Genomic DNA, 23,524 nt, shown 5'->3' with positions numbered 1-23,524 from the left:
CTTACAATTTCTCCTACAGGGAAACATGGCTTTGAACTTCGAAGGACCCAAAGGAGAAAAGGTAGAAGGCGCATCCAAAAACACTTTGACTTGTTCTCTGGTCGCAGTTACTAATAGGGCTCTGCTCTTCGCAGGGTGATCCAGGCATCCCAGGGCCTCCCGGTCCTCCAGGTCCAGGACAGGGGGAACAGATCCGACCACCACCAACAGAGATTCAGAGAGGGGACAAGGTATCCTAATTTTGCTAAACATGACGTTATAAGATTTTATAAAAGAAGAACTAACAAAAAATCAATATAGAAACATAAAGAACTGTAATACTGGTTATGTTTGTGCTTTATTCTCAAGGTTTAAATATTTGTAGGCAACCATAGAGCGTATCAAGCTCTTTATCCAGATAGTCTTCAAGTTTGAAAGTCAACACATGGTGGCATAAGATACCACAAACACATTTGTAATAATTGAGAACATTGTTAGACATATTCCAAAATAACTAGAAATAGCCAGAATGATGTCATTGTGTGAATAGAAACATTAAATGTTCTTCTTCCTAATAGTGATTTACTTTCCAAACTGTTTTTTTCTTATCTCCAAAGGGTGACCCTGGCCCTCCGGGCCCGCCAGGTGACCCTGGCATTCCAGGTGCTCCTGTAAGTATCTGTTGTTATTTCATCTCCAATTACATTGATATAAAGGAACCCCATAATGGTCAGACAAGAAACGTGTTTTCAACCAACTTATTCTGTTTGTTGACTTTTGTCACCTAAGGGTCCCTCTGGTGGACGAAAAGGAGAGAAGGGAGAACCAGGAGAGGCAGGCAAACGGGTGAGTATCAGCAGTTAGAGGCTCATAAAATTGATTGTTACCGTAATACACTTAATAATCATACCACCTAAGAGACACTAACAAGCCACCATGTTAGGTATACCTTGATAGAGAGTCGGTGAGCGCATAGATAAGAATTCAGCAATATGATGCATATCATGATACATGTGTTACCATGCGATTAACTAATATATCACTATACGTGAACAAACATATTTCAATTTTAATATTATACCTCTGAAAAAACTCACAACATCTTCCCTTTCTCTGTTTCGGTTGATGCAGAGCAGCTGAATAAATGGCTTTTGAATGCTGCCAACTGGGTTTGAGAGCTATATGAAAGCAAGACGAGGAAATAGATGAAAAAGACATTTAAGATCAATTTGGTTGTATTTTAGATCCAATCCAATTTCGTCTAATGAAATATCACATTGCTTGAAATAATACATTTTCCCTTACATCCCTATCAGAGAGGGTATTCTGCAATTGTTAAAATTCTCTCTCACTGAACAGTTCTGCTAATTGTCCTCTGTTCATCATCAACAATGTATTATTATCCAAATACCTGTCGCTTACGGGATATTGACTCTCTGTGCGTCTGTAGAGCCATAAGAGACTGTGTATGTAAATCCCAGGAGATTTTAGAATACTCACACCAATACCAATGCCAGAGCATCATGCAATTCCCGCTCCCTGCTCAGGAGGATGTTCGCTCATTTACTCTGCCGCTCAAAATTGCGCCAGGACGCTCTGCTCAAATTCCGCTCCGTGCTCACCGTAATTTTTTGCTCCGGTGACATCGCTCCACTCTTGCTCAAATTTTCCGGAAAGGCATTTTCTGACATTTTTCCTTCATGTAGTTATGCCAGGGCCCTGGGACACACGGCGTTTGTTTTAATGTTATAACCGATACATGTGTATTGTATAACTGGATGTTAACGTAACACCCCGCTGCGTTCATGTTGCCCCGCGTTTCCTATTTAATCATTAGTTGTCGAAAAAAATCATTTTTAAATTAAATAAATGTTATTATACACATTTTATAATCCAAAATTTTTTATTAAGGTTGTGAGCACATCGGAGCGAACTGGAGGGAAGCAAATTCCTCGCTCTGGCCTTTGAATTGAAATCCGCTCTGTGCTCCACTGTATTTCTTCTGTTCCGCTCCACCTCTTGATCAATGCTCCGCCACATGCTTCGACCAAAACCATCATTTATGCCATTTAAGTCAGTTTGTCTGGGTTGCTAAAGCTTTTTTTTTTTTTGCCAAATCTAGTTGTCTAAATGGGTTGTTGCAATGTGATGTTTAATGCAACTGAACATTTATACGTAACATTAACTTCGCCAGTCTGGTAAACCAATGTTGTCCAGCTAGATCTCGCCGGATTTAATGGCAGTCAGTGCAGGAGACGGGACTTCTTAGTCATCACTCAGTGCATTTCTGCTTGCAAAACAGCAGTATGGCGACTGCAACAGAGAATTGGTTTAATTATATCCTAAGTGAGATTATTCTAACTTTGAAATCCCAAGATCAGACAGTTTTTTTCATTTTGTTTTTAAAAAGATGAATTTGGTTTTCTCAGCTTGACAGGAGTATAAACCTGATGATGCTGACGCTGTTAGTCTCACTTTTGAAATCCAGTCTTACCAGCTCTTTACCAGACTGATACACTTTGTATAGGTCGTATCAGTCAGGCTGACCAAGTTAACTTTATATAGCAGCCTGTGAATGTCGCTGGTGAGCGCCTGGTAGACCTTTTCACTTAACTTTCTTGATCGGTTTGCCACCCTTGTTATTCATTTTCTTTATCCAAGCGAGGGAACTTTTCAAAGGGGGTTCTAGCTCTGGTCATCGCATTACTATTGATTACACACATACTATTTAATTAGAAAAAAAGATTTTCCAGAAAGTGTTCAGGTATCTTTGTTGCAATGTAGGGATTTCTCTCCTGTTCTTATTAAATAGATCTAATGTTTTTTGTTGTTTTTTTTCACAGGGAAAACCCGGCAAAGATGGAGACCCTGGTCCTCCAGGATTCCCTGTAAGTTACTGCATACGTTTTAGAGAAACCTACAAGAGTGCATATTCTTTAAAACTGTGTCATTTTAATCTGGGGCTTTCAATCAATTTGATCAGGGGATCAAAGGTGAACCTGGAATTCCAGGTATTCCAGGCCGGGATGGAGAGAGAGTAAGTTTCTGCCTATGATTTTGTACATTGTTCATTACCAAGTTTAATTAACAATTCAATAGGTCATGTTTGCAGCTACCTAAATGAAATTCCCTACTTGTTTACAGGGGCCAAGAGGTGATAGAGGATTTCCGGGACCTCCAGGACAGGTTTGTATCTGGTGTTTATACTGCATTGCCAAATGCATGACCAACTTGTTTCCTGTTAGTTTGTATTTTGTATATTTATCAGAGTTGATACAGGAAATTAGTCAGTGGAAGTATGAAACAATGATCCCTGCTTAATGCTACGTTTTACATCTACTTATCATGAGCATGAATGCCCCATTAATATTGTTGTAACCTTTCAATGGTTTATTAGGACAACTGTTCTGCTTTGATGTGTGTTTGCAACTCCCAAATTTGACCAAGCTTAACCTTTTTAACAAATGATTTGAGGTAAAGTTGAAGAAATTAGACTGCTATGACTTGATTATTTTATCAATTTGTGTAATGCATATTTACCAAAATCGACAAAACAAACACGTAGCATAATGGTACTACTACCATGCTTGAAAGTTTGAAGAGTGCTTTGTTAGGTCTTAAAGCTTCACCTTGTCTTTTTAGCTGTTGCACTTGTTGCCTAAAAGCGGGTCATTAGTTTACAGTGAAAAAGATATATTTTGAAGGATTTGGTTTGGCCATTGTCGCTATTGCTCATAAAAGTGCTGAACGGTCTGGAGGCAAAATGTATTTCTGGGCCACATTTTTTATATAATGCGAACCAAACAGACCCCACAGGTCTGTATTTCTATAAACAGAGCAAAACAAAGGGAAGAAGCATTTAGTTGTATACTGCACCATTCGTTCAAAGAGTTACCATAATGCTGGTTTGCCCTTTTATTGAGGATTGATGAATGCGTGAGATGCCCATCACTGCTCTCTCGGAGCATTATAATCTCAAGCCAGTGATTTTACCTTTTCTTAGCTATTAACCTGTTTCAAAATTGTATTTAAAGGGTATATTTAATATATTTTTTAACTGTTAGATGTGTTTTCCTATCATTTTAGCTGGAGTTAATGCCTTTCCTCTGATTTCCCAGAAAGCACTTTAGTTTACCTTTTGTATGACTGCCTTTTGGCTTTGAAATTCACTAGTTACTGCTGAGGTTGTTTGATAGAAAGGGGAAAATAAGGGGAATGACAGTAAACTCAATTAACAGTGAACCAAACAGCAGCTACAATAGGTTGTAAAACCTACAAAACCAAAAGGAAAATGAAAATTAGAAGAAGAATCCTGAAAGGCTTTGGTCTTGACCTAAGATTAGCGTTAGAAGAAAAAAGAACAAATTAAACTTTGAAATACCTAAAAAAAAAAATGCACACACTCAGAGAACTACTTAATACTGACATTATATTCGTACATTTAGGACTGGAAAATATCGGCAAAGTTTATATCATTTTATTTTTCCTAATTTCGATTGACACAATATAATTCAGATATCTTTACAAACTGTGTAAAAGCCTCTGAAAAAATAACAAGAAAGCCAACAACTGAATCCTGTACAAACTTAAATGTTATTATTCCAAGTCCATGAAACTTCTACAATATAAACTTTTTCAAACAATCGTTGAAAAAAATGCACCTTTAACTAGGTGATTATCTCTCCCTCCAATTATACTTTCTTTGTCATCAACTTCTGCATTGTTTGTGATTAACTGTATTATATTTAAGAACACAAAAAATTCTAAAAAAAAATAAAATATTCAAGAAGACAAACATACCTAAGCCCGAAAGACGATGTTTACAAATCACTACAATGAATTAGCAAAGCAACTAATAACTCAAAGCTCTGAAAATAAAGACTAAAGGTCCTGCTGGTGAAGATTCTTATTCATCCAGGTCATATTCATTCCAACAAAGTTAAAACAAATCAAAGCACAAACCTCATCGCAATGCAGGGGCTCCAAACAATTTGCCTGGTCAGCCAGGACAACAATGCCCCTAACAACCTCCCTTTTAGAGGCATAGGCCAGTATTGTGTCTTGCAGGCAAACAACAACCTCAATGACTCTCCATTACTAAGGGGTGGACCAGTTTTTTCAGTACAATTTGCATGTTTTCCAAGCCATAACAAGGCTTTTGTTTCGGCCACTCTATAAGCATGGAACTCAACGCTACTCCAGACATTTTTTGAATTGAGAAAGCTTCCTGGATGGGAAGCGAAATATCTTCAAACTTGGAAAACAAAGTCTGGTGTTTTGATTTTTATGTTTTTTTCTTTGTTGGAAGACGAAAGGTTCACAATAAAAAAAAAAATAATGTAACTCATCATAGCCCCTTATTGCCACTACAGGAACCTCAGTATTTTATCAGTTAGAAGACACCTGAATTATTTTCCACTATCCATCTTTCGCAAAACCCAAAAACATTGCAGCCTTATTTATTTATTTATATATTTTTTTATCTCCTGTCTGGCAATGTGGCAATAAGAATAATTGTCTTGATGCCAAGAAAGGGCCCAACAGATTTTACTTTCACAAGTGGAGCAGTACGGCTATCTCCATAGTGTTCCGCTTGATTTAATAGCTTTATTATGGTTATGAAGGGAGTAATACAGATTATATGCAATGTAAGTAGAACAGGAAAGGAAAAACAGGAAAAAGATGAAAAGATGAAAGAAATAGGAGATAAAAGGGAGACGACTATAACGTCTTCAGTCTGCTTCATCACCTGCAAAGAGATGTAAAAAGAACAGCACAACCTACGGATATAGTATAAGAGATACAATAAAGTAACACCTTGATACTATCGCTGAATTATAAGTAGTATTTTTTAATTTGACTGTGTACTGTGATAGCTGAAGATAAGAATATGGGCTTTCTGTATGGAAGTTAATCTCCAAGTACCTGGAGCCAAGCACCTGTAGTTGTTTATGAGAGGGCAGTTGTGCATGTAAAGTTTATCTAAAGGAAAAATGCTCAATAGTGGTTGTGAAGAGCCAAAGACCCGCCCCACCGGGCAACCAAGGCCCAAAGGGACCCCCAGAGCAAAGGTGCCCAGGAGGGGCCAACCCAGGAAATCGAACCCCCACCAAGGGAAGAGGAGAGTCTTCAGGAAATTCCCCAGCCGCGCAATGCCGGAGCTCCCATACTGCAAAAAATCTAAATCTAGATAAGTAAATTTTTTCTTAAAGTAGCTGCGGGGATGAGTCTGCGGGATACGCTGGCAGCCAGCTACCCCTAAGTGGAACCGGCAATGGGCCCTGGGGAGACAAGGCCCCTTATTTTTATGTTTTACCTGGGTAGAATGAGGATTAATAACAGTGTTTGTGTTTGAACCAAACCTTCATCTCAACAAGAATTCAGCTCACTCAAAACATTATACAATTCAGACATCCCATAATATCATAGGACAGCTTTCTTTTGGAAATATCAAGCTGGTGCTCTCCTTTTCTTTAAACTGTGCTATCAACTCTTCTCCCATGAATGTAACTTAAATTGTGCGACCAGCTGTTGTCCCCTGTCAGAAACAGGAGATGGCTTTTGTCAGTTACAGGACATTCAAAATGGGGACATTTGGTCATATTATCATGGGTGTTCATTTTGTAGCTAAAATGTAGCATGTTGTAGCAGCTGAGCAGCACAGCCTATGTCTGCAGAGCACAGGCTTCCTGTCTGCGCTAAACACCATTGCTCACGAAGCCAATGTGCTACGGCTCTTTCTGTTCAGCTTGAATCACCTGAGCTCGGAACATCAATGAGTGACGCTGTAACTACAGACTGAAGCATATATCGAAATACCCGATTGATGCAATATTATATCGATATTGAATGATTGCACAAAAGTAAAGGGACAATAATTGGAGGCTGACAATTTATTGGAGACTACAACAGATTTGTTGTTTGTCTTTTCTCACTAGGTTTTCAATGGAAATGGTGGAGGCGTTGGTCAAAAAGGAGAACCTGGGTTTCCTGGAAGTCCTGGACCTAAAGGCGAAAGAGGACTACAGGGTAAGCCTAAATCATACAAATACAAACAAAACTTGTAAAGTAAATATATTAGTTTATAATTGAAAATTTTCCTGTTTTTACACACACACACACACAATAAAACCTTTAGGTAGCTGAAATTTCACTTTATGTCAAGGTGCCACCATATGTTTGAAAGAGAAGAGCCATATTTGTCTAATTTCCTTGCTGCCAAAAAGAGGATTCTAGGCACTTCATACAATCATACTAGAAAATATGGCAAAGAGGCTGATCAATAGTGAAAATAGTCTTCTAAAGCTTTTGTCTATGTTGTTTATAATCATATGATGGTAAAATTTGAAAATTCTTCTCTAAAAGTTTACATTTTTCAACAGATGTTTGAAGAAACTGGAAAACAAAAATTGCATTAATGCATGTCAAAATAAAAATAGGGAAACTTAAAGCCCTCTCTTGAGTTTTGATGATTAGCGTGGTCCTTTTGTCATCTTCAGGTTTACCAGGACCTGCCGGAGCACCTGGAATTCCAGGCCTAGGCGGAAGCGGTCCTCCTGGATCTCCAGGATTCCCAGGAGGCAAGGGTCAGAAGGGAGACCCAGGCACTCCTTCTGTCGCCTTGCCAGGTCCCCCAGGACGTCCAGGAAATCCCGGCGCCGATGGTCCACCAGGGCCCCCCGGACCTCCTGGATCACCCAGACCAATTGAAAATTGCCTTCCTGGGCAGCCTGGACTTCCTGGAGTGCCTGGTGAAACAGGGTTCCCCGGAGGGCCGGGCCAGAAAGGTAAGGAAGTAAAAATTGCTTGTCAATAAAGTATCTCTGAGAATGGAACCAAAACTTGACTTGAACTCTACAGCATTATGTAAGTGTAATGTAAGTGATACATATATATAAATAAGTAATATTCAGTGTATCACAATCATTTTTGAGACTTTAAAAATGCCACATTTAAGGACTTTTTCTACAACTTATGGTCAAAGAATAAGAAGTGAATAATATAATCATGAAGCGGTCCTTAAGTAATGCACAGAATATGCTGAGGATAATGACTATATTTCAGGTGAAAAGGGAGAGACCTGTGTCAACTGCTTTGGAGGAGGCATTGGTGTTCCTGGCCCCCAAGGGCCTCCAGGACCGCCTGGACCATTAGGTAACATTTGTGTGTTTTAGTGAACATTTCCATATGTTTATTCGTATCATCAGTCGTCCCTATCAGCATTCCAGCTGTTTAAAATGCTCTGTGCTGCTACATCTAACATGTTCAACATTAAGTTTTTTTGAAGTCATTGATTTAACTGTTTCCTTTTTTTTTAACAGTGAGCTGTAAGTTAAAATTAGGGGCACACATATGATTTATTATGAAATAAATACATAAAATCATCTAGTCATTTTAAAATAAAATTATGTCAATGTATGTTTGAGAGTAAAATTGTGATTATAGAGCAACCATAAGATGTAAACTAATGCAGGGTTAGTCTATCACCTCTATGGATCCGGAACTGTAGGGGTTGTGGTTAGCCAGCCATATTGAAAGGTCTGAGTCACTTTTATTGTTTTAGGTGTATTCAAAACCTTAATAACTGAGTCGTAAGTGTTTCTGGAAGAGTGTAAACTTATGTTTTACTTTCCTAATTTTTATCAGGGCCTGGTGGTCCACCAGGTATCAAGGGAGACCGAGGTTTTCCAGGAACACCGGGCCTTCCTGGATCTCCTGTGAGTATTTTTTGTCAAACACTGCTTCTAGACTCAAATGGTCATTAGATATTTTACCCCAATCATCTTGCAAAAATAGATATTGAATCACTTACATTTCACAATAAACTACACCATGATACAGGGACAAAAAAAAGTAATTTTGAACATGGAATTTTGTTTTTTTTTGGACAAAAGACCTATGCTCAGTCTCTTCCACATAATGCAGCCACTGTCATATAGCAAACCAAGCCAGTGCCACAGAACGTGAGAACGTATCATTACCACAACGCTGTGCAGGACATTTGAAACTGGATGTTGGCTGGAAGGGCTTGTGTAATCCAGTCACGCTAGGTTAGGTAGCAGTTGCAGGGAATGGACCTGCTGGTCCAACTGCCATCAGAGGCGGGCAGACACTCTCCTCCCTCCGGCTGCTCTCCGTTGTTGTGGTTGCAGTACTAGTGTTCTTCTTCACTGGCGGTTGTTTTCCAAAATTAATCTGAAATGCCTTCCCATGCCATATTTCCTCCTCGTTTCTGTCTTTAGCAGTGGTTTCAAAAGTACACACATTTGTTACTTAAGTAGAACTATAGATACTGCAGTTTAAAAACACTCTGGTAAAAGTTGAAGTATAAACTTGACCTCTTTACTCAACTAAAAGTGAAAAAGTATGTGCTCCAAAAACTACTTAAAGTATAAAAGTATATAGTAACCTTTAAAAAAAAACAGCAAGATGCCACTATATGAATTGAAAACTCAATTTTTCAACTATTTTGAAAATTCTTTGAGATAGGGTCTCTTGTTGGTCTCCTTCTCCATCTCCCGATACGCTGTCGCCTGTGTCCCGACTTTCAGACATTTAAACATCTTTCTCTGAATCCGACATTATAGCATGGCATAGACATGAAGAACACCTGCCTGCTTCTGATGATTTCCTTTGGCTAACCAATGAGTGTTTGCGTTATATGACTCATCCAATTCCACTAGTTTTCACTAGATGTGGATGGCGCCAATGATCTGCATTGAATGGCATACATGATAAATATTTATAAACATTAAATTAGGGGTAACCAATTAAAAATCAGTGAGGTCAGAATAAATAAAATCATCAACCAGTAAAGTTCTGGAGACATTTTTAATGATCTGTTACTTTAAACAGAATTTAACACTGAAATAAAATGATATATTTATGCATTTATGTTATACATTGAATTAAAAAATATATAAATAAATAGAAATTGCCAAAAAACTGCATCCCGTGCTATCTCAGAGGACTTGACACTTGTATGACTGTATTCCTGTATATCCATCGGTAGTTAAATGACAAGGGTCAGCAAATGCAAATTCTGCCTGTAAAACAATGACAGCGTAGTTGTTGCTGTATGATCTGAAGCCTCATTTGAAGCTTTTAAACAGGCTTTTGAAAAACTTTGATAATTTGCTGCTGTAATATTATAGATCTTTTAGAATAAAAAGCTAGCAAATGTGCATAATAAAAAACAAACAGAAATACAATTATAGAGCATTCAGTGTTGTAAGAAAGCCCACAATGTTTCTTAATGAATAAATTATTGTATGAGTTAAGTTCTGTTCCTTTAAGTCTCTTTCCTTGTAAGTATGAAATTTCCTATGCTTCTGAATGCACCATAGCTATCTGAAGTTCACGAGTGCATCACACTGGTCTATGAACGCTGTGCTGTGTAGATGCACGTTTGATTTTCCGCTTAAGACAAAGCTTTGCAGTTTTCAAAATCACGTCGGCTATAACTGTTTATTGTTGTGTGTGATTAACAAGGGACTACAGTACAAAAAAATAAATCAGCTGTAACTCTGACAAAATCTTTGGATTTAATGTTGTTCATAACACCTTTACTTTTATAAATGAATCTGCCAAATAACCAACATTTTTTTCCCACGAGAGGAATATTTAAACGTTTTTATATCATTAATATAACAACATTAGCTCCATTGTACATATTTTTATCAGTTTTCCTCATCTATAGTCGCAGTTGTACAGAGCGAGGCGCGCTTACACGACTGGGGATGCATATCTCAGCAGGGATGCACTTTTCGGCATAACACCGGACCGCGGTCCTCTAATCCGTGACCTCTGCATTAAACCGAAGCCAAGAGTAACGAGTAATGTTTGTTTTAAAAATGTAAGGAATAGAAAGTACAGATACTTGTGTGAAAATGTAATGAGTAGAAGTCAGAAGTAAGACGAAAAATAAGTAATGCTGTGAACTTGTGTTGTTTAGGCCTCAAAATCTGTAAATTAAAATACAAATACACATAAAGTAAAATACAAAAAGTCAAAAATGTATTTACAGAAATATGCATAAGAAAATTATAATTTGTGCAAAGTGTTTTTAATAGATTTTTACAAAAAATCTCCCCCACTTCCCGTGGCAATGGCTTGATAACCATTGATACACTGCACCTAAACTATTGTATTTGTTATGGTATTAATCCCACTAATGTTAGAGTAAGGATAAATACAACATGAGAGGATATATTATATTAAAGATAAAGGCTAGGTTTAGGTCTTAACTCCACTGATGTTAGGGTTAAGGTTAATCTAACATCCATCCTTTTTCCGTCATGCTTATCCCAAGTGGGGCCATGAGGGGTGCTGATGGCTATCTCCAGCTGTCTATGGGTGAGAGGCAAGTCGCCAGTTCATGACAGGGCAACACAGAGACAAACAGGACAAACAACCATTAACTCACACACTCACTGTTAAGGAGAATTTAGAGAAACCAATTAACCTAAGAGTCATGTTTTTAGACTGGGAAGAAGCGGAGTACCCAGAGAGATTGCATGCACAGGGAGAACATGCAAACTCCATGCAGAAAGACCCCGGGCCGAGAATCAAACCCGGAACCTTCTTGCTGCAATAGAGCCATGCTATCCACTGCTCCACTGATCAGCCCACCTAATCTAACATGGCAGAGCAATTTAAATTAGTCAGATCGGGGTTAGGCATAGGGGTGTGGGAAATAATCGTTTTGGCGATATATCGTGATATTCGGCTGCCCAATATAATATCGATCTTTCACTTCTTAGTATCGATTAAAAAAAAAATGGTTACTTAAAACATTGATGGGAAAAAGGGGTACCTCTGCACCACCACTCTGGCAGAAAGCGCTGTGGAGCCCTTTAACTGTGCGTGCAGCACTAAATCTGTATTTGAGGCAGTCACAGTGGAAGAAAACCCCAAACAACATGGATAATAATACCTAATCAATATTTTCTGATGAAAATATACAGCACTTTCTGTTTTATCTCATAATTAGATTTTGATAGCTGGGGAAAATATGGCAATATATAGTGATACTGCAATATCGTGATAATATTGTATCGTGACCCAAGTATCGCGACATATATCGAATCGCAACACTCATGCCAATACTCACCTCTAGTTAGGCAAGAGGTCCACCGATGTCAAGGTTACCTACCTTTTATAATTGGTTTAGATGAAGTCTATATATGATTATCAAACATATAATAACTATCTGTTAATCATTGATGAATTTCTAAATCTCAACAGATAAATAGACAGGTTAGAAGGGAATATAAATTTATGCAGTGCTGCAGAGTTTTGGGGTTATGTGTTTGCTTCTTTAAAGCTTTAAAATATCTTTTGTTCAATCATTGCAGATGATTGTTTGAGTAATCTAGTCATTATTAGTATAGTAAAAACATAAAAGTCATACATTTAGATGAATTTATGAGATGTGTTAATGCCAAGCACAATACATATTGCTTTAAATTTTACAAAAAATTATTTCTCTGAACTTATCTTCTGCATTTTGTTATTTATTTGTTTTTCTCCGTTGGCCTATACCTACAAGTTGTCTTCGCTTCTCAGAACATAAAATGCATACTAAATAGATTAAGAGTTTTTTGCTGAGGTTTTGTTGTCCCCATTTACATATAATATATTTTTTTATGGATTAATTTATTTGATCCAGAATTGCCACCCTGCCAATACCTTTTGCCCTCCTTTGCAAAAATGAAAAATCTAAACTAAACAGATAGTTTGCAAGAATATCACAATCGCATGAAAAAACACTGCTTAAAGAACCAACATGTTTATCTCTCACCTGCTGATTAATTTCTGATCCCCAAGATTCTATTTTTCCAAACAGGAATAAAATATATATATATATATTTTTTAAAGGTGAGCATGTTTCAAAATATCAAACAAAGTTGATATTGTGAAATAGTCAAGTGCAACTTTGCTTTCTCAGCACCTACACCTTTTGCTGCACTGTATGGAACTAGTAGTAGATGTTGAAAAGCCTCCAATATGTCCGAATTTAAAAGTTTAGCTGAATGAGACAAAATCTCTCAACAATATAATCATAATTTTGTGACTAGCTATTGGTAAAGGCTAAGGATTGTTGTTCATGTCAGTTGTGGCACAACCATATTTAGGTTTAGGGGGAAATTATTTTTTCACATGGGGCTAGAAGGGTTTAGATACCTTTTATTTCTTTATAAACCCATACTATTTGAAACTTCTGCTTCATTTTTACCCTAGTTATCTTTGAATAAGCTTTAAAATGCTTTCATCAGCAGAGCAATCTGATGGTAACCAAAAGCAAAAACAGAAGACGGTAAGCGTTCATTTTTGGAATGACAATGTTACTCACTAAAGACAAAATTAGCTATTGCTGAAAAGCAATACTATTTAGCTTCTATACCTGTGAGTGGGATATGATTTGAAGATAAGGGTTGGTAATAATAAAGCTGAATTTTCACTGTCTGTAAATAGTCTGAGCTTATGTATATTTTATTAAGATCAACCACCCTAAAGTATTTCATACAACCTTCAGTCTTTCACCTATTGAAGATGGTGACCTACAGTACAGTATAGCTACATCTGCAGCAGACTGACAGAAACAAGGCTCCCTTACTCTCAGACATCAGACCTTTTGTAGCAGATCAGCCAGATAATCGGTGACTATAAGAGCGAGTGGGAACTCAAACCATCAATCCACCGCTAACAGGACAAACTTCTGCCTGCTGAGCCACCGTTGCCACACAGAATGTCATTTCTCCATGTCCGTCAGTAAACCAGGTTATACTTTCATATTCTTTGTAGGGTAACACTGGTCCTCAAGGTCTTCCAGGGTTCCCTGGACAGAAGGGAGATCCGGGAGAAGCCAGCACAGTCACAGGTGTAAGAGGAGAGAAAGGTGATCCTGGTTTCCCTGGACCCCCGGGGCTGCCTGGTCTGGATGGTCGGCAGGGTCGAGATGGACAGCCTGGACCTCCTGGCCCCAAAGGAACTCCTGTGGGTGACTTCTGTCCTTTACATTAAGCAGGTCCAACATAATACATTGAAAAAACATTCCTATTTGAACATGTGCCCTACAGGGTTCATTACTTGTAAAAGGAGAACGAGGTCCGCCTGGGGAGACAGGTCCACCCGGCATCCCAGGAGACAGAGGTCCGCCAGGTCAAGCTGGCTTTGGAGTTCCAGGTCTACCAGGAGAGAAAGGTGTTCCAGGCAACATAGGAAGTCCTGGAACTAATGGAGCAAAAGGCAAGAAGGGGCCTAATATGTTATTGAATGAAATATCCTTTAGACTGTTATATGTTGCTCTGTGAACGGACGCCCACTTGGCTGGGTTAGGAAAACAATGTGAATTGAAAGTGCGAATTGAGCTCAAATCATGATCAGTTAACTCTACAAATATAGAATAAAGTCAAAAGATAAGAATCTATTAACAAATACAATTTGACTCCCAGCTATACGTATTTAAGTTGAGCTAGTAAGCATAAACTAAGTTGCTAAATACACAAAGAAGAAGGAAGAATGAAAATGGTTACATAAAGATAATAAAGTGATACAATAATATCACAGTTTGGCATAGATTTTGTGGTTGAGAACCAAAGTAAATTTTGAAAGGTTTGGAACGAGGTCAAATAAGGTAAACAGTTTAGAGGAATTGGAATTTTCTCAAACAAATTCACAGTGCAAATTCAAGGAGGTTAATAAAACATTATTGGGTGAAATTATGTTTTATTAAATAATTTACCTAATTTAGAAATTAACCTTTTGTAAATGTTCATGAGCTAATAGTTAAGGTAGTACGATGGGGTATTAGAAGTCGTAACATTACGAGAATAAAGTCGCAACAAGAATAGCCATAAAATTATGAGAATAAAGTTGGAAAATGACAAGAATAAAGTCTTAACATTACGAGAATAAAGTCGTAAAATTATAAGTATAAAGTCATAAGCTTTTGAGAATAAAGTCGTACATTTACAAGAATAAAGTCATAGTATTACGAGAAAAAAGTCACAATGAGAATAGTCATAAAGTTAGAAATATAAATTCGTAAAATTACGAGAATAAAGTCTTAACTTTACAAGAATAAAGTTGTAAAATTATGAGAATTAAGTCATAAAATTGAGAGAATAAAGTCATAATATTAAGAGAATAAAGTCATAAAATTAGGAGAAACGAGTTGTATTTTATGACAACATCTACAAGAAGCACTTTCTTCACTTAAGCATTAAGTTATAATTTGGCTCTGGTTTGACAAATAAGAAAATCTTTTAGCACCAGCATCAAATTAGGCAGTATGTCAAAGGGGACTCAGGTTGCTGTTTGGTGGCGCTAGTCGACCATTATATGCTGGTCAGAGCTCGAAGCGTTCTTTCTGGAACGGGTTGTTGTATGATGACTTCATTTTCGTAATATTACAACTTTATTCTCGTAATGTTATGACTTTATTCTCGTAATGTTACGACTTTATTCTCACAATAAGAAATAAAAAAAAATCTGTAACCTGGCCCTAATACGCCCTAATAATAATCGTAAAGGTAGAGACCACCTAGCCTCTTTAGCTAGTTCTGGTTAAACAATGGAGCTTTTGGCTTGCAGACATTAGGGAACATAATTTAAATGGAGTCTATGGTTAAATGTTGCCAATGAAATGTAATGAGCATATCAGCAAACACAAACGTATGTGTTTATTCCATTAGTGATTTACTTTCCAAATGCCAGCTTAAAACATATATACATTGGGTACCATGCAGTCGCCTCTAGCGTGTTTTTAGCTTGCCTTATAAAACAGTAAATGTTTGAAATTGTCAAACACCATCAAATGTTCGAATTTCTGTAAAGTATTTTCCCTAACTGTGCCTGACCTGTAACCTGTCATGATTTGTGGTTGGTGTGCTAGCCCAAGGATGCAGAACTCACAGACTCAGAGGAAGGATCAGTCCAATATTTATTTAAGAACACCGGTAATCTGCCCTGGAAGGCAGAGAGGACAGAAAACAGCTTAAACTCAGGGATCAAAACTAAACTGAAAACTCACGGGTTCGCTGGTTCAGACAGGCAGAGTAGCACAGGTAACGGACATGGCAAGGCGTGGCAAAACACGGCTAACATGGCTAAGACATGCTACATGGCTTGGGAACACATGGCTAGGAAACACAAGGCTACGATCCGGCTCCGAGTGAAGCTGTCACACAGCTTATATGGGGAGAGGTTAATGAGCAGAGCTGATGGGAAACAGCTGTGCGCTGAGAACCAGCTCCCAGGAGAAGGATCCACATCGCCCTCTGGTGGGCAACCTCTGGATCCCCACAGGAAAAGAAGCTCACAGGAAGGGATACAAACAGAAACAGAAGCTACAGAATGGGATCCACACCGCCCTCTGGAGGGCAAACCTTGGATCCCAACAGTACCCCCCCCCTCAAGGGCGGATACCAGACGCCCAAAAACAAAAAAACAGAAACAAAACAACCCACCTAGGGCGAACAGAGGGGGTAATAGGCACGGAGGGCCAGGCACAAAAAACAACAGGTACCAGAACTCAAAACAACCCACCTAGGGTGGGCGAGGACAGAGAAAGTCTCAGGTGACCGGCCAAGGGGCCGGTAGCAGGGCTAAATCTCAGGTGGCCTGCCGTGGGACCGGCAGCAGGATAGAGTCTCGGGTGGCCGGCCGTGGGGCCGGGGACAAGGCAGAGTCTCAGGTGGCTGGCCGTATGGCCGGTGTCTCAAAAGCTGCAGGGGCCATGGAGGAGGACGCCTTCTCTGCTGCAGCAGGAAGCGCGGAGGAGGACGCTGTTTCTGCTGCTGTAGGAAGCTCCGAGTTGGACGCCGTCTCTGCCTCTGCGGGGAACAACGAGGGGAACGCCGTCTCAGCTGCTGCGGGGAGCGTCGAGGTGGACGCCGACTCAGCTGCTGCGGGAAGCGTCGAGTAGGGCGCCGTCTCTGCTTCTGCGACACAGCAACAGGCTCAGCAGCAACCGACGACTGTGGCTCAGGAGGAAGCTCAGAGGGAAGCGTCGACTGCAGCTCAGGAGGAGGCTCAGAGGAAAGCGTCGGCTGCAGCTCAGGAGGAGGCTCAGAGGAAAGCGTCGGCTGCAGCTCAGGAGGAGGCTCAGAGGAAAGCATCGACTGCAGCTCAGGAGGAGGCTCAGGGGAAGCCGCCGACTGCAGCTCCACCCCTGGAGCAGGGGAGACCACCGACTGTGGCTCCACAGGAACCCAGGTGGCTGCAGATTGCGGCTCCGGATCAGGAACAGAAGCGGCCGCCCATTGCGGCTTCACATCAGGAACAGAGGAGCCTGCTGATTGCGGCTCCCGGTCAAGAACAGAAGAAGCCGCCCATTGCGTTTTCGCATCAGGAGGAGAGGTGACCACCGATTGTGGTTCCGGAGGAGGCTCAGAGGAAAACGCCGACTGCGGCTCCGAATCAGGAAGTGAAGAGGCCGGCCGTTGCGGCTTCGCATCAGGAGCTGTGGAAACCTCCAACTGAGGTTCCACCAGCCAGGAAGGCGGCGAACAGCGCATAGCACGCCAAAGGGTCTCCAGATTACCCATATACTCCCGATTCCAGCGATCCCACTCCTCATCACGTTGGCGACACCTCATTTCCCATTGGCGATCCAACTCCTCTTTACGTCGGCGCCGCTCCATCTCCCGTTTCCGGATCACCTCCTCCCACCGGACTGATGCTGGCGGATGAATCCGAGCAGGCTTAGGGGTCTCTAGACGGCTCGGGGCTAACTCAGGGGCAAAGGCAGCCACCAGCTCATCATAGTGACGACGAAGCGCCTCCCACCCGGGAGGTAGCGGACGGCGCTGAGCGGGCCTCACCAGGTGAGCGTGCTGGGAGTCTGCTGGGCTAGTCAGTTGGCCGGATCGTTCTGTCATGATTTGTGGTTGGTGTGCTAGCCCAAGGATGCAGAACTCACAGACTCAGAGGAAGGATCAGTCCAATATTTATTTAAGAACACCGGTAATCTGCCCTGGAAGGCAGAGAGGACAGAAAACAGCTTAAACTCAGGGATCAAAACTAAACTGAAAACTCACGGGTTCGCTGGTTCAGACAAGCAGAGTAGCACAGGTAACGGACATGGCAAGGCGTGGCAAAACACGGCTAACATGGCTAAGACATGCTACATGGCTTGGGAACACATGGCTAGGAAACACAAGGCTACGATCCGGCTCCGAGTGAAGCTGTCACACAGCTTATATGGGGAGAGGTTAATGAGCAGAGCTGATGGGAAACAGCTGTGCGCTGAGAACCAGCTCCCAGGAGAAGGATCCACATCGCCCTCTGGTGGGCAACCTCTGGATCCCCACAGGAAAAGAAGCTCACAGGAAGGGATACAAACAGAAACAGAAGTTACAGAATGGGATCCACAACGCCCTCTGGAGGGCAAACCTTGGATCCCAACATAACCGTTGCTGGTCTTTGCTTTGGAAAGGTGAGCCAACTATAAAGTTCAGGAAAGCTTAGTCCAGGTGATATTCCTGGATGGGTCTTGGTTCGGATGGCCTAGCCAGGTGGCCTTTGTTCTTTGTTTTTCTGATTTACTTCTGAAGACTGTAACAGACATGTTACAGTCAATGTCTGTTTTGCAGCAATCTGGTTCTGCACATGGCTTCAGGACTACTTGACTTGAGCTGGGGTTGAGGGATAAAGTTTTTTTAAGCCATGTTGTCTTTGTCCTCCCTAACGCGTCTCTTCTGGAACAGAGAGGCCAATCAAAGAGGATGAGGAATCTGTGAATAGTGGATTCTATGCCCTGTAGAGTCAGGAGCAGCATCACATCCCTTTGAATGAGATTTGGGAGTTTTTGGAAAAGAGTTGGAGCAGCTCTTGGGAGTTGGTACAACTCCCAAAAACTTACAAAATTTATATAATTGCTTATGGCATAACAGTTGGGGAACCAGTAAAGTAGCTTTTTAAAGAAGTAAAAGCAACTCTTCACAGAAGCAAATGTGATGAAACTCCAATCCGGAATTAACATTTACATTGATTTGTAGGTGCCAAAGGTGAACCTGGCTTGCCTAACACAGTAAAAGGTCAGCCAGGACCCCCTGGACCGAGTGGCGAGCCAGGACGACCAGGTCCACCAGGTAGTCTATCACACATGCAAAGTAAAACATTCTCTTTTTCTGTCAAAAATAATTGCAACGTCACATACTGTACAATACGGCCTTTTATCAGGTTCCCCAGGTCAGCCAGGACAGCCTGGTTTCCCAGGTTTAGCTGGACCAAAAGGTGATCCTGGACAACCAGGTATTGGACTCCCAGGTCCTCCAGGAGTGAAAGGTAAAACTGACCCATTCAATATACCATTTACCTATCCTTTATTTGCATCATAAAATCACTCATATTAATCATCTATGGTCTAATAGGATTCCCAGGTATTCCAGGTCAGCCAGGAAGACCTGGAGAAAAAGGTATACCAGGAATAGATGGACTCCCCGGAACGCCTGGGTTTCCTGGTTCAAAGGTATGATAGGTATCTTTGATAATTGATAGACAGTGACATTTTCGCTAATCTTAGACAGCACAGTTATTTCCTGTTTGATAAATATTTAATATCTCCCTTCCTGCATGTGCGTGTAAAAGGGTGAGCCAGGTTTTGGACTTCCTGGTCCTCCAGGTCAACCAGGAATACCTGGAGCTAAAGGTTTCACTGGACCAAAGGGAGATTCTGGTTTCCCTGGCAACCCAGGCGGACCAGGACGACCTGGGTCTGATGGATTTCCAGGCACTAAAGGTAAAGTGTAGTATTTGTAAATAATATGTTCATACAAAAATATTAAGATGACAATTAAAAAGCATGGCGCCTAACCTGACTGCCATCCCTTCATTTGCGCGTAGGGGACCCGGGCACACCTGGTCGACCTGGACCTCCTGGACCCCCTGGAAGTACAACAGGTGGTGCAGTTGGTCCTCCTGGTCCTCCTGGACCTCAAGGCCCAATGGGACCACCAGGTAGGACACAAAAGATTAGGTTTAGATGGATTTTCTTTCAGTTTTCTACCATAAAATTTAATTTAAAAAAGAGAGAATATAGACTATAAATAATGGTATTATTTTTATTTGATAACTCAGCATGTTTTATGAGATTTTGTGCCTTTTTTTTTAGCATGTCTGACTCTTTCTATGTCCATGTTTGGTGTCTGGATTTGGATACCATGTCTAGTCTTTACTAAAATGCACATCATCCATGTTGATTACCTTAAACAACACTGCCGCTTGAGTTGTTTGGGCTGATTTAAAAGCACACATCACTGCTTTCTGTGTGGTTGTGTTCAGAGCATGTACACTTTTTAAAGAGTTTTAAAACTACCCCACTCTTTTGGTGGTTATTTCGCTCTTCAGTGGGCTCCATGTCTTTGTCCGGGAAAATGTATCCGTGTCTTGACCGTGTACCACTGCTAGATCCACGCGTCGCCTGTTATCCATAAACCGCCACAAGTGTCACTTTCATTCTTGATTCTTTGATTCAAAACAGTCTCTTGCAACTGCAGTTTGCACAACTTCAATATGACAGATACTCGCTTTCACATGTTGAACACCCTTAACATCACTTAGTACAATTTCTGCAGGAGCACACCAAGCAAGAACTAACACTACAGGGTGTCAGCGTGCTCGCATTTACATCAGCACGTTTTACCTTACTTCCAACTCCTCTTTCTTATTGTACAGCATACTTTACCACTAGGTAGACAGTTCTGTTAGTTTGCTTTCGTTATTCAGTTATTACTAGTTAGTCAGCGCTAATAGTTGTTTTGCATATATAGTTCAGTCTAAAGTTTATATTTTCCTCACTGGCATGAATGTCCTTTTAATTCTGGAATTTAAATTGACTTTAATTCTAAATTTTTCTGTGTTGACTGATACAACAATTATTCTTAGTGTAAGAATAGGTAAAATTTTATGAATTTTCTCTCATCTTTGAACAGTCAAAATTGTGAGCTAAACTCGACGCTTAATAAATGATAAGTGTTTCTTAGCAGGTTTCAGAGACAAACACATTCAAACACATTTGGTTTTCTGTGACAGAAGTACTTAATTAAATTCAGTTTATTTGGTGAACTGTAAAGTGCCTTCAGATGACATGTGTTGTGAATTGGCGTTATATAAATAAACTGAATTGAATTTAAATTATTTATATAGCGCCAATTCACAACAAACGACAATTAAACCAGATCATACAGTCAAATGGATTCAAAGTTCTCTATCTAAGGAAAACCAGTTGATTGCTTTGATTCACTGACTTGAAAGAAATCCCTCACATCAAGCATGCTTGTAGCGAACAGTGGTAGAGGAAAAACTCCCTTTTAATATGAAGAAACCTCCAGCAGAATCAGGCTCAGTGTGAGCCGCCGTCTGATAAGGTTGCTGGTGTTCAAGCAGACTTGAATAAGAAGCAGAGATACAAAAGGCAACTATCAAACAGCTCCACAGGCGGCCCCATCCAGGAAATACTGTAGCTTTTAGATGACAAGCTCCCAATATGGTTGATGTCACGTCCCAGTTTCAACCTACAGTATCTAGCTGCTGATACTGTATAAACATAGCTGGTTTTATATTGGAAAAAGCAGGGTAGTTTTAAGCTCCTGAAATGGCACCAGCTTCAGGCCAACTGGAAAATTAGGGAATATGGTTAAAAGCTGGCTCTTTTAATTTTTTTTAAACCTGTGAAAACTCCACAGGTTTTACTGAAAATTGTGGTCAAATGTCCAACTAGAGTTGTTGATAGATTTAAAGGACGCCTTTCTCTGGTGTTATTTGCTAACCAAATATCTGAATGACCAGAATTGTTCCTTCCCCAATAAAAATGTTTCAAATTAATTGGAAAAAAGTGACATTCATGCTGAGGATAAGTGGGGATAAACTTTAAACTGGAACTCTATATGGACCTTTTGAAATCCAGTAACTTACACGTTTTAATGCATTGAGTGCATTAAACTTTGCTCTTCTTATCTCATTTGCTCTGCACTCTGAAACGCACCCCTTCCTTACCTGCGACGCTTTGATGCCAAGGCGAGAAAGGTATTGTAAGCAAACTTTGGTACAGCCGATGGCACTGAAATGTGACGTGTTTTCTGTTTTGAAAGATGAATGTTAAGTGTCATGTATCTTTCCTTGAGTCGGCCTTTGTCTGGTTTATATTGCGGGAAAAGCCTATCTATTACACATTTTTAGCTATTAGCCAGCCGCTCACATTGCCGATGTTCTTAATTTTACGTAAAATTGAAGTCAGAAAAGGTTAAACCTTTTTAACTTTAGCACTTTCAGCACCATCCACAGCAGTAGTTACCTTTAATGGTTATATATTGAATTGTCTTTAGGGATTTACAAGAATCTAATATTTCTGATATTTACAAATTAAAAATACATTTTCCGTCACCAAATTACTGTCTCCTCTCTGGTTCAATTCAGTATCTGAAGTCTAGAAAGGGTTCATGTCACAGAGGTGGTGGATGTTTAGATGTCTCTGTACTGATTTAAAATTACCATCCTTACAGGATTCCCAGGAGGAAGTGGAGAAAAGGGTGACCCAGGGCCACCAGGCTTAGACATCCCAGGTCCACCGGGTGAGAAAGGAAATCCTGGTTTTCCAGGTGCCCCTGGACCGATAGGAATCCCAGGACCCCCCGGAGGACCTGGAAGGGACGGCAGGCCCGGAATACCAGGTGAAAAACTGTTAACTGTAGCCTTAAATGTGGTTTGTAGCATTTATTTTGTTTGTTTCATGGGGGGGTTTCACTGTGTGGTGCCCGGGGAGCAGTCTGGGGATAAGGGCCTTGTTCAAGGACCTTGAGTGGCAGTCCTCGCTCTAACCACTTGGCCACGACCTCCCCTTTTGTAGCATTTGTAAATTGAAATTGTATTTTATAATGCTCTATTTAGTATACTGGATATCAAAATGTTCCAATTGTTTTTACAACATTTTATCTGATCTTTTTGTCAATGAACTGAAATATCAGGGTTGAGGAATTTTCATTTAATATTACAATATTTATCTGTTTTTGGTTTGCAAAAATATAAAGTTTTTGTTTATTGGTTAGCTTCAAGTTAAGTACAAGATGAATGTTGGTGAAAGTAGACACTGCCTTGCATGGATCCATCAGCCTTTACCAATTTGTGAAAAGAGGTTTATATACTGTAAGACAAACCCTCATTTATAATTCTTTTATTTAGGAAGTATAAATCTATCCAACCTTTATGTCATTGAGTGAGTGGCTCCGCTGTAAGCTTTGTCACCTGAGTGACAAAGTGTCACATGAGCCACCTTCATACATGGTACACCACTTAATGTTAAGCTGCTATAATTCTCTATTTCAGTTTATTTTTTTACCTCTGTTTCACCTGCTGTCTACTGGGCCACTGCAGGTCTGAAAGGTGACATGGGTCCAATAGGACCTCCAGGACAACCTGGGGGACCTGGCACTCCAGGAGGGCCTGGTGCACCAGGATTTAAAGGTACTTACACAAACACTTCAAATTAAAAATTTGCCTCCTTTCTAAATAACAAGATGCTTTGATAGAGGGGTGAGAACTT

At 40.3% G+C, this 23,524-nt stretch overlaps 1 protein-coding gene across 4 annotated transcripts in view; it reads left to right on the top strand.

Annotated features, from left to right (window-relative positions):
- The window catches only part of col4a5 (collagen, type IV, alpha 5 (Alport syndrome)), a 91,608-nt gene that overhangs the window by 41,523 nt on the left and 26,561 nt on the right, over window positions 1-23,524 (top strand). For 2 of the 4 annotated variants that reach the window (XM_038305237.1, XM_038305236.1), the window contains exons 12-32: window positions 20-61; window positions 135-230; window positions 597-650; window positions 769-825; window positions 2,823-2,867; window positions 2,963-3,016; window positions 3,124-3,165; window positions 6,918-7,008; window positions 7,479-7,766; window positions 8,044-8,133; window positions 8,626-8,696; window positions 13,786-13,977; window positions 14,061-14,229; window positions 18,984-19,076; window positions 19,168-19,272; window positions 19,359-19,456; window positions 19,576-19,726; window positions 19,831-19,944; window positions 22,003-22,011; window positions 22,488-22,655; window positions 23,356-23,445. In XM_038305237.1, coding sequence (XP_038161165.1) covers window positions 20-61; window positions 135-230; window positions 597-650; window positions 769-825; window positions 2,823-2,867; window positions 2,963-3,016; window positions 3,124-3,165; window positions 6,918-7,008; window positions 7,479-7,766; window positions 8,044-8,133; window positions 8,626-8,696; window positions 13,786-13,977; window positions 14,061-14,229; window positions 18,984-19,076; window positions 19,168-19,272; window positions 19,359-19,456; window positions 19,576-19,726; window positions 19,831-19,944; window positions 22,003-22,011; window positions 22,488-22,655; window positions 23,356-23,445 — 2,119 coding nt within the window. The remainder of the gene's footprint in view (window positions 1-19; window positions 62-134; window positions 231-596; window positions 651-768; window positions 826-2,822; window positions 2,868-2,962; window positions 3,017-3,123; window positions 3,166-6,917; window positions 7,009-7,478; window positions 7,767-8,043; window positions 8,134-8,625; window positions 8,697-13,785; window positions 13,978-14,060; window positions 14,230-18,983; window positions 19,077-19,167; window positions 19,273-19,358; window positions 19,457-19,575; window positions 19,727-19,830; window positions 19,945-22,002; window positions 22,012-22,487; window positions 22,656-23,355; window positions 23,446-23,524) is intronic. The other 2 variants (XM_038305238.1, XM_038305235.1) reach the window with 1 other exon arrangement.

The sequence above is a fragment of the Cyprinodon tularosa genome, unplaced genomic scaffold (genome assembly GCF_016077235.1).
Source record: "Cyprinodon tularosa strain WSP-4 unplaced genomic scaffold, ASM1607723v1 ctg553, whole genome shotgun sequence".
NCBI classification, from domain to species: Eukaryota; Metazoa; Chordata; class Actinopteri; order Cyprinodontiformes; family Cyprinodontidae; genus Cyprinodon; species Cyprinodon tularosa.
This window is presented reverse-complemented; position numbering and strand designations above follow the sequence as displayed.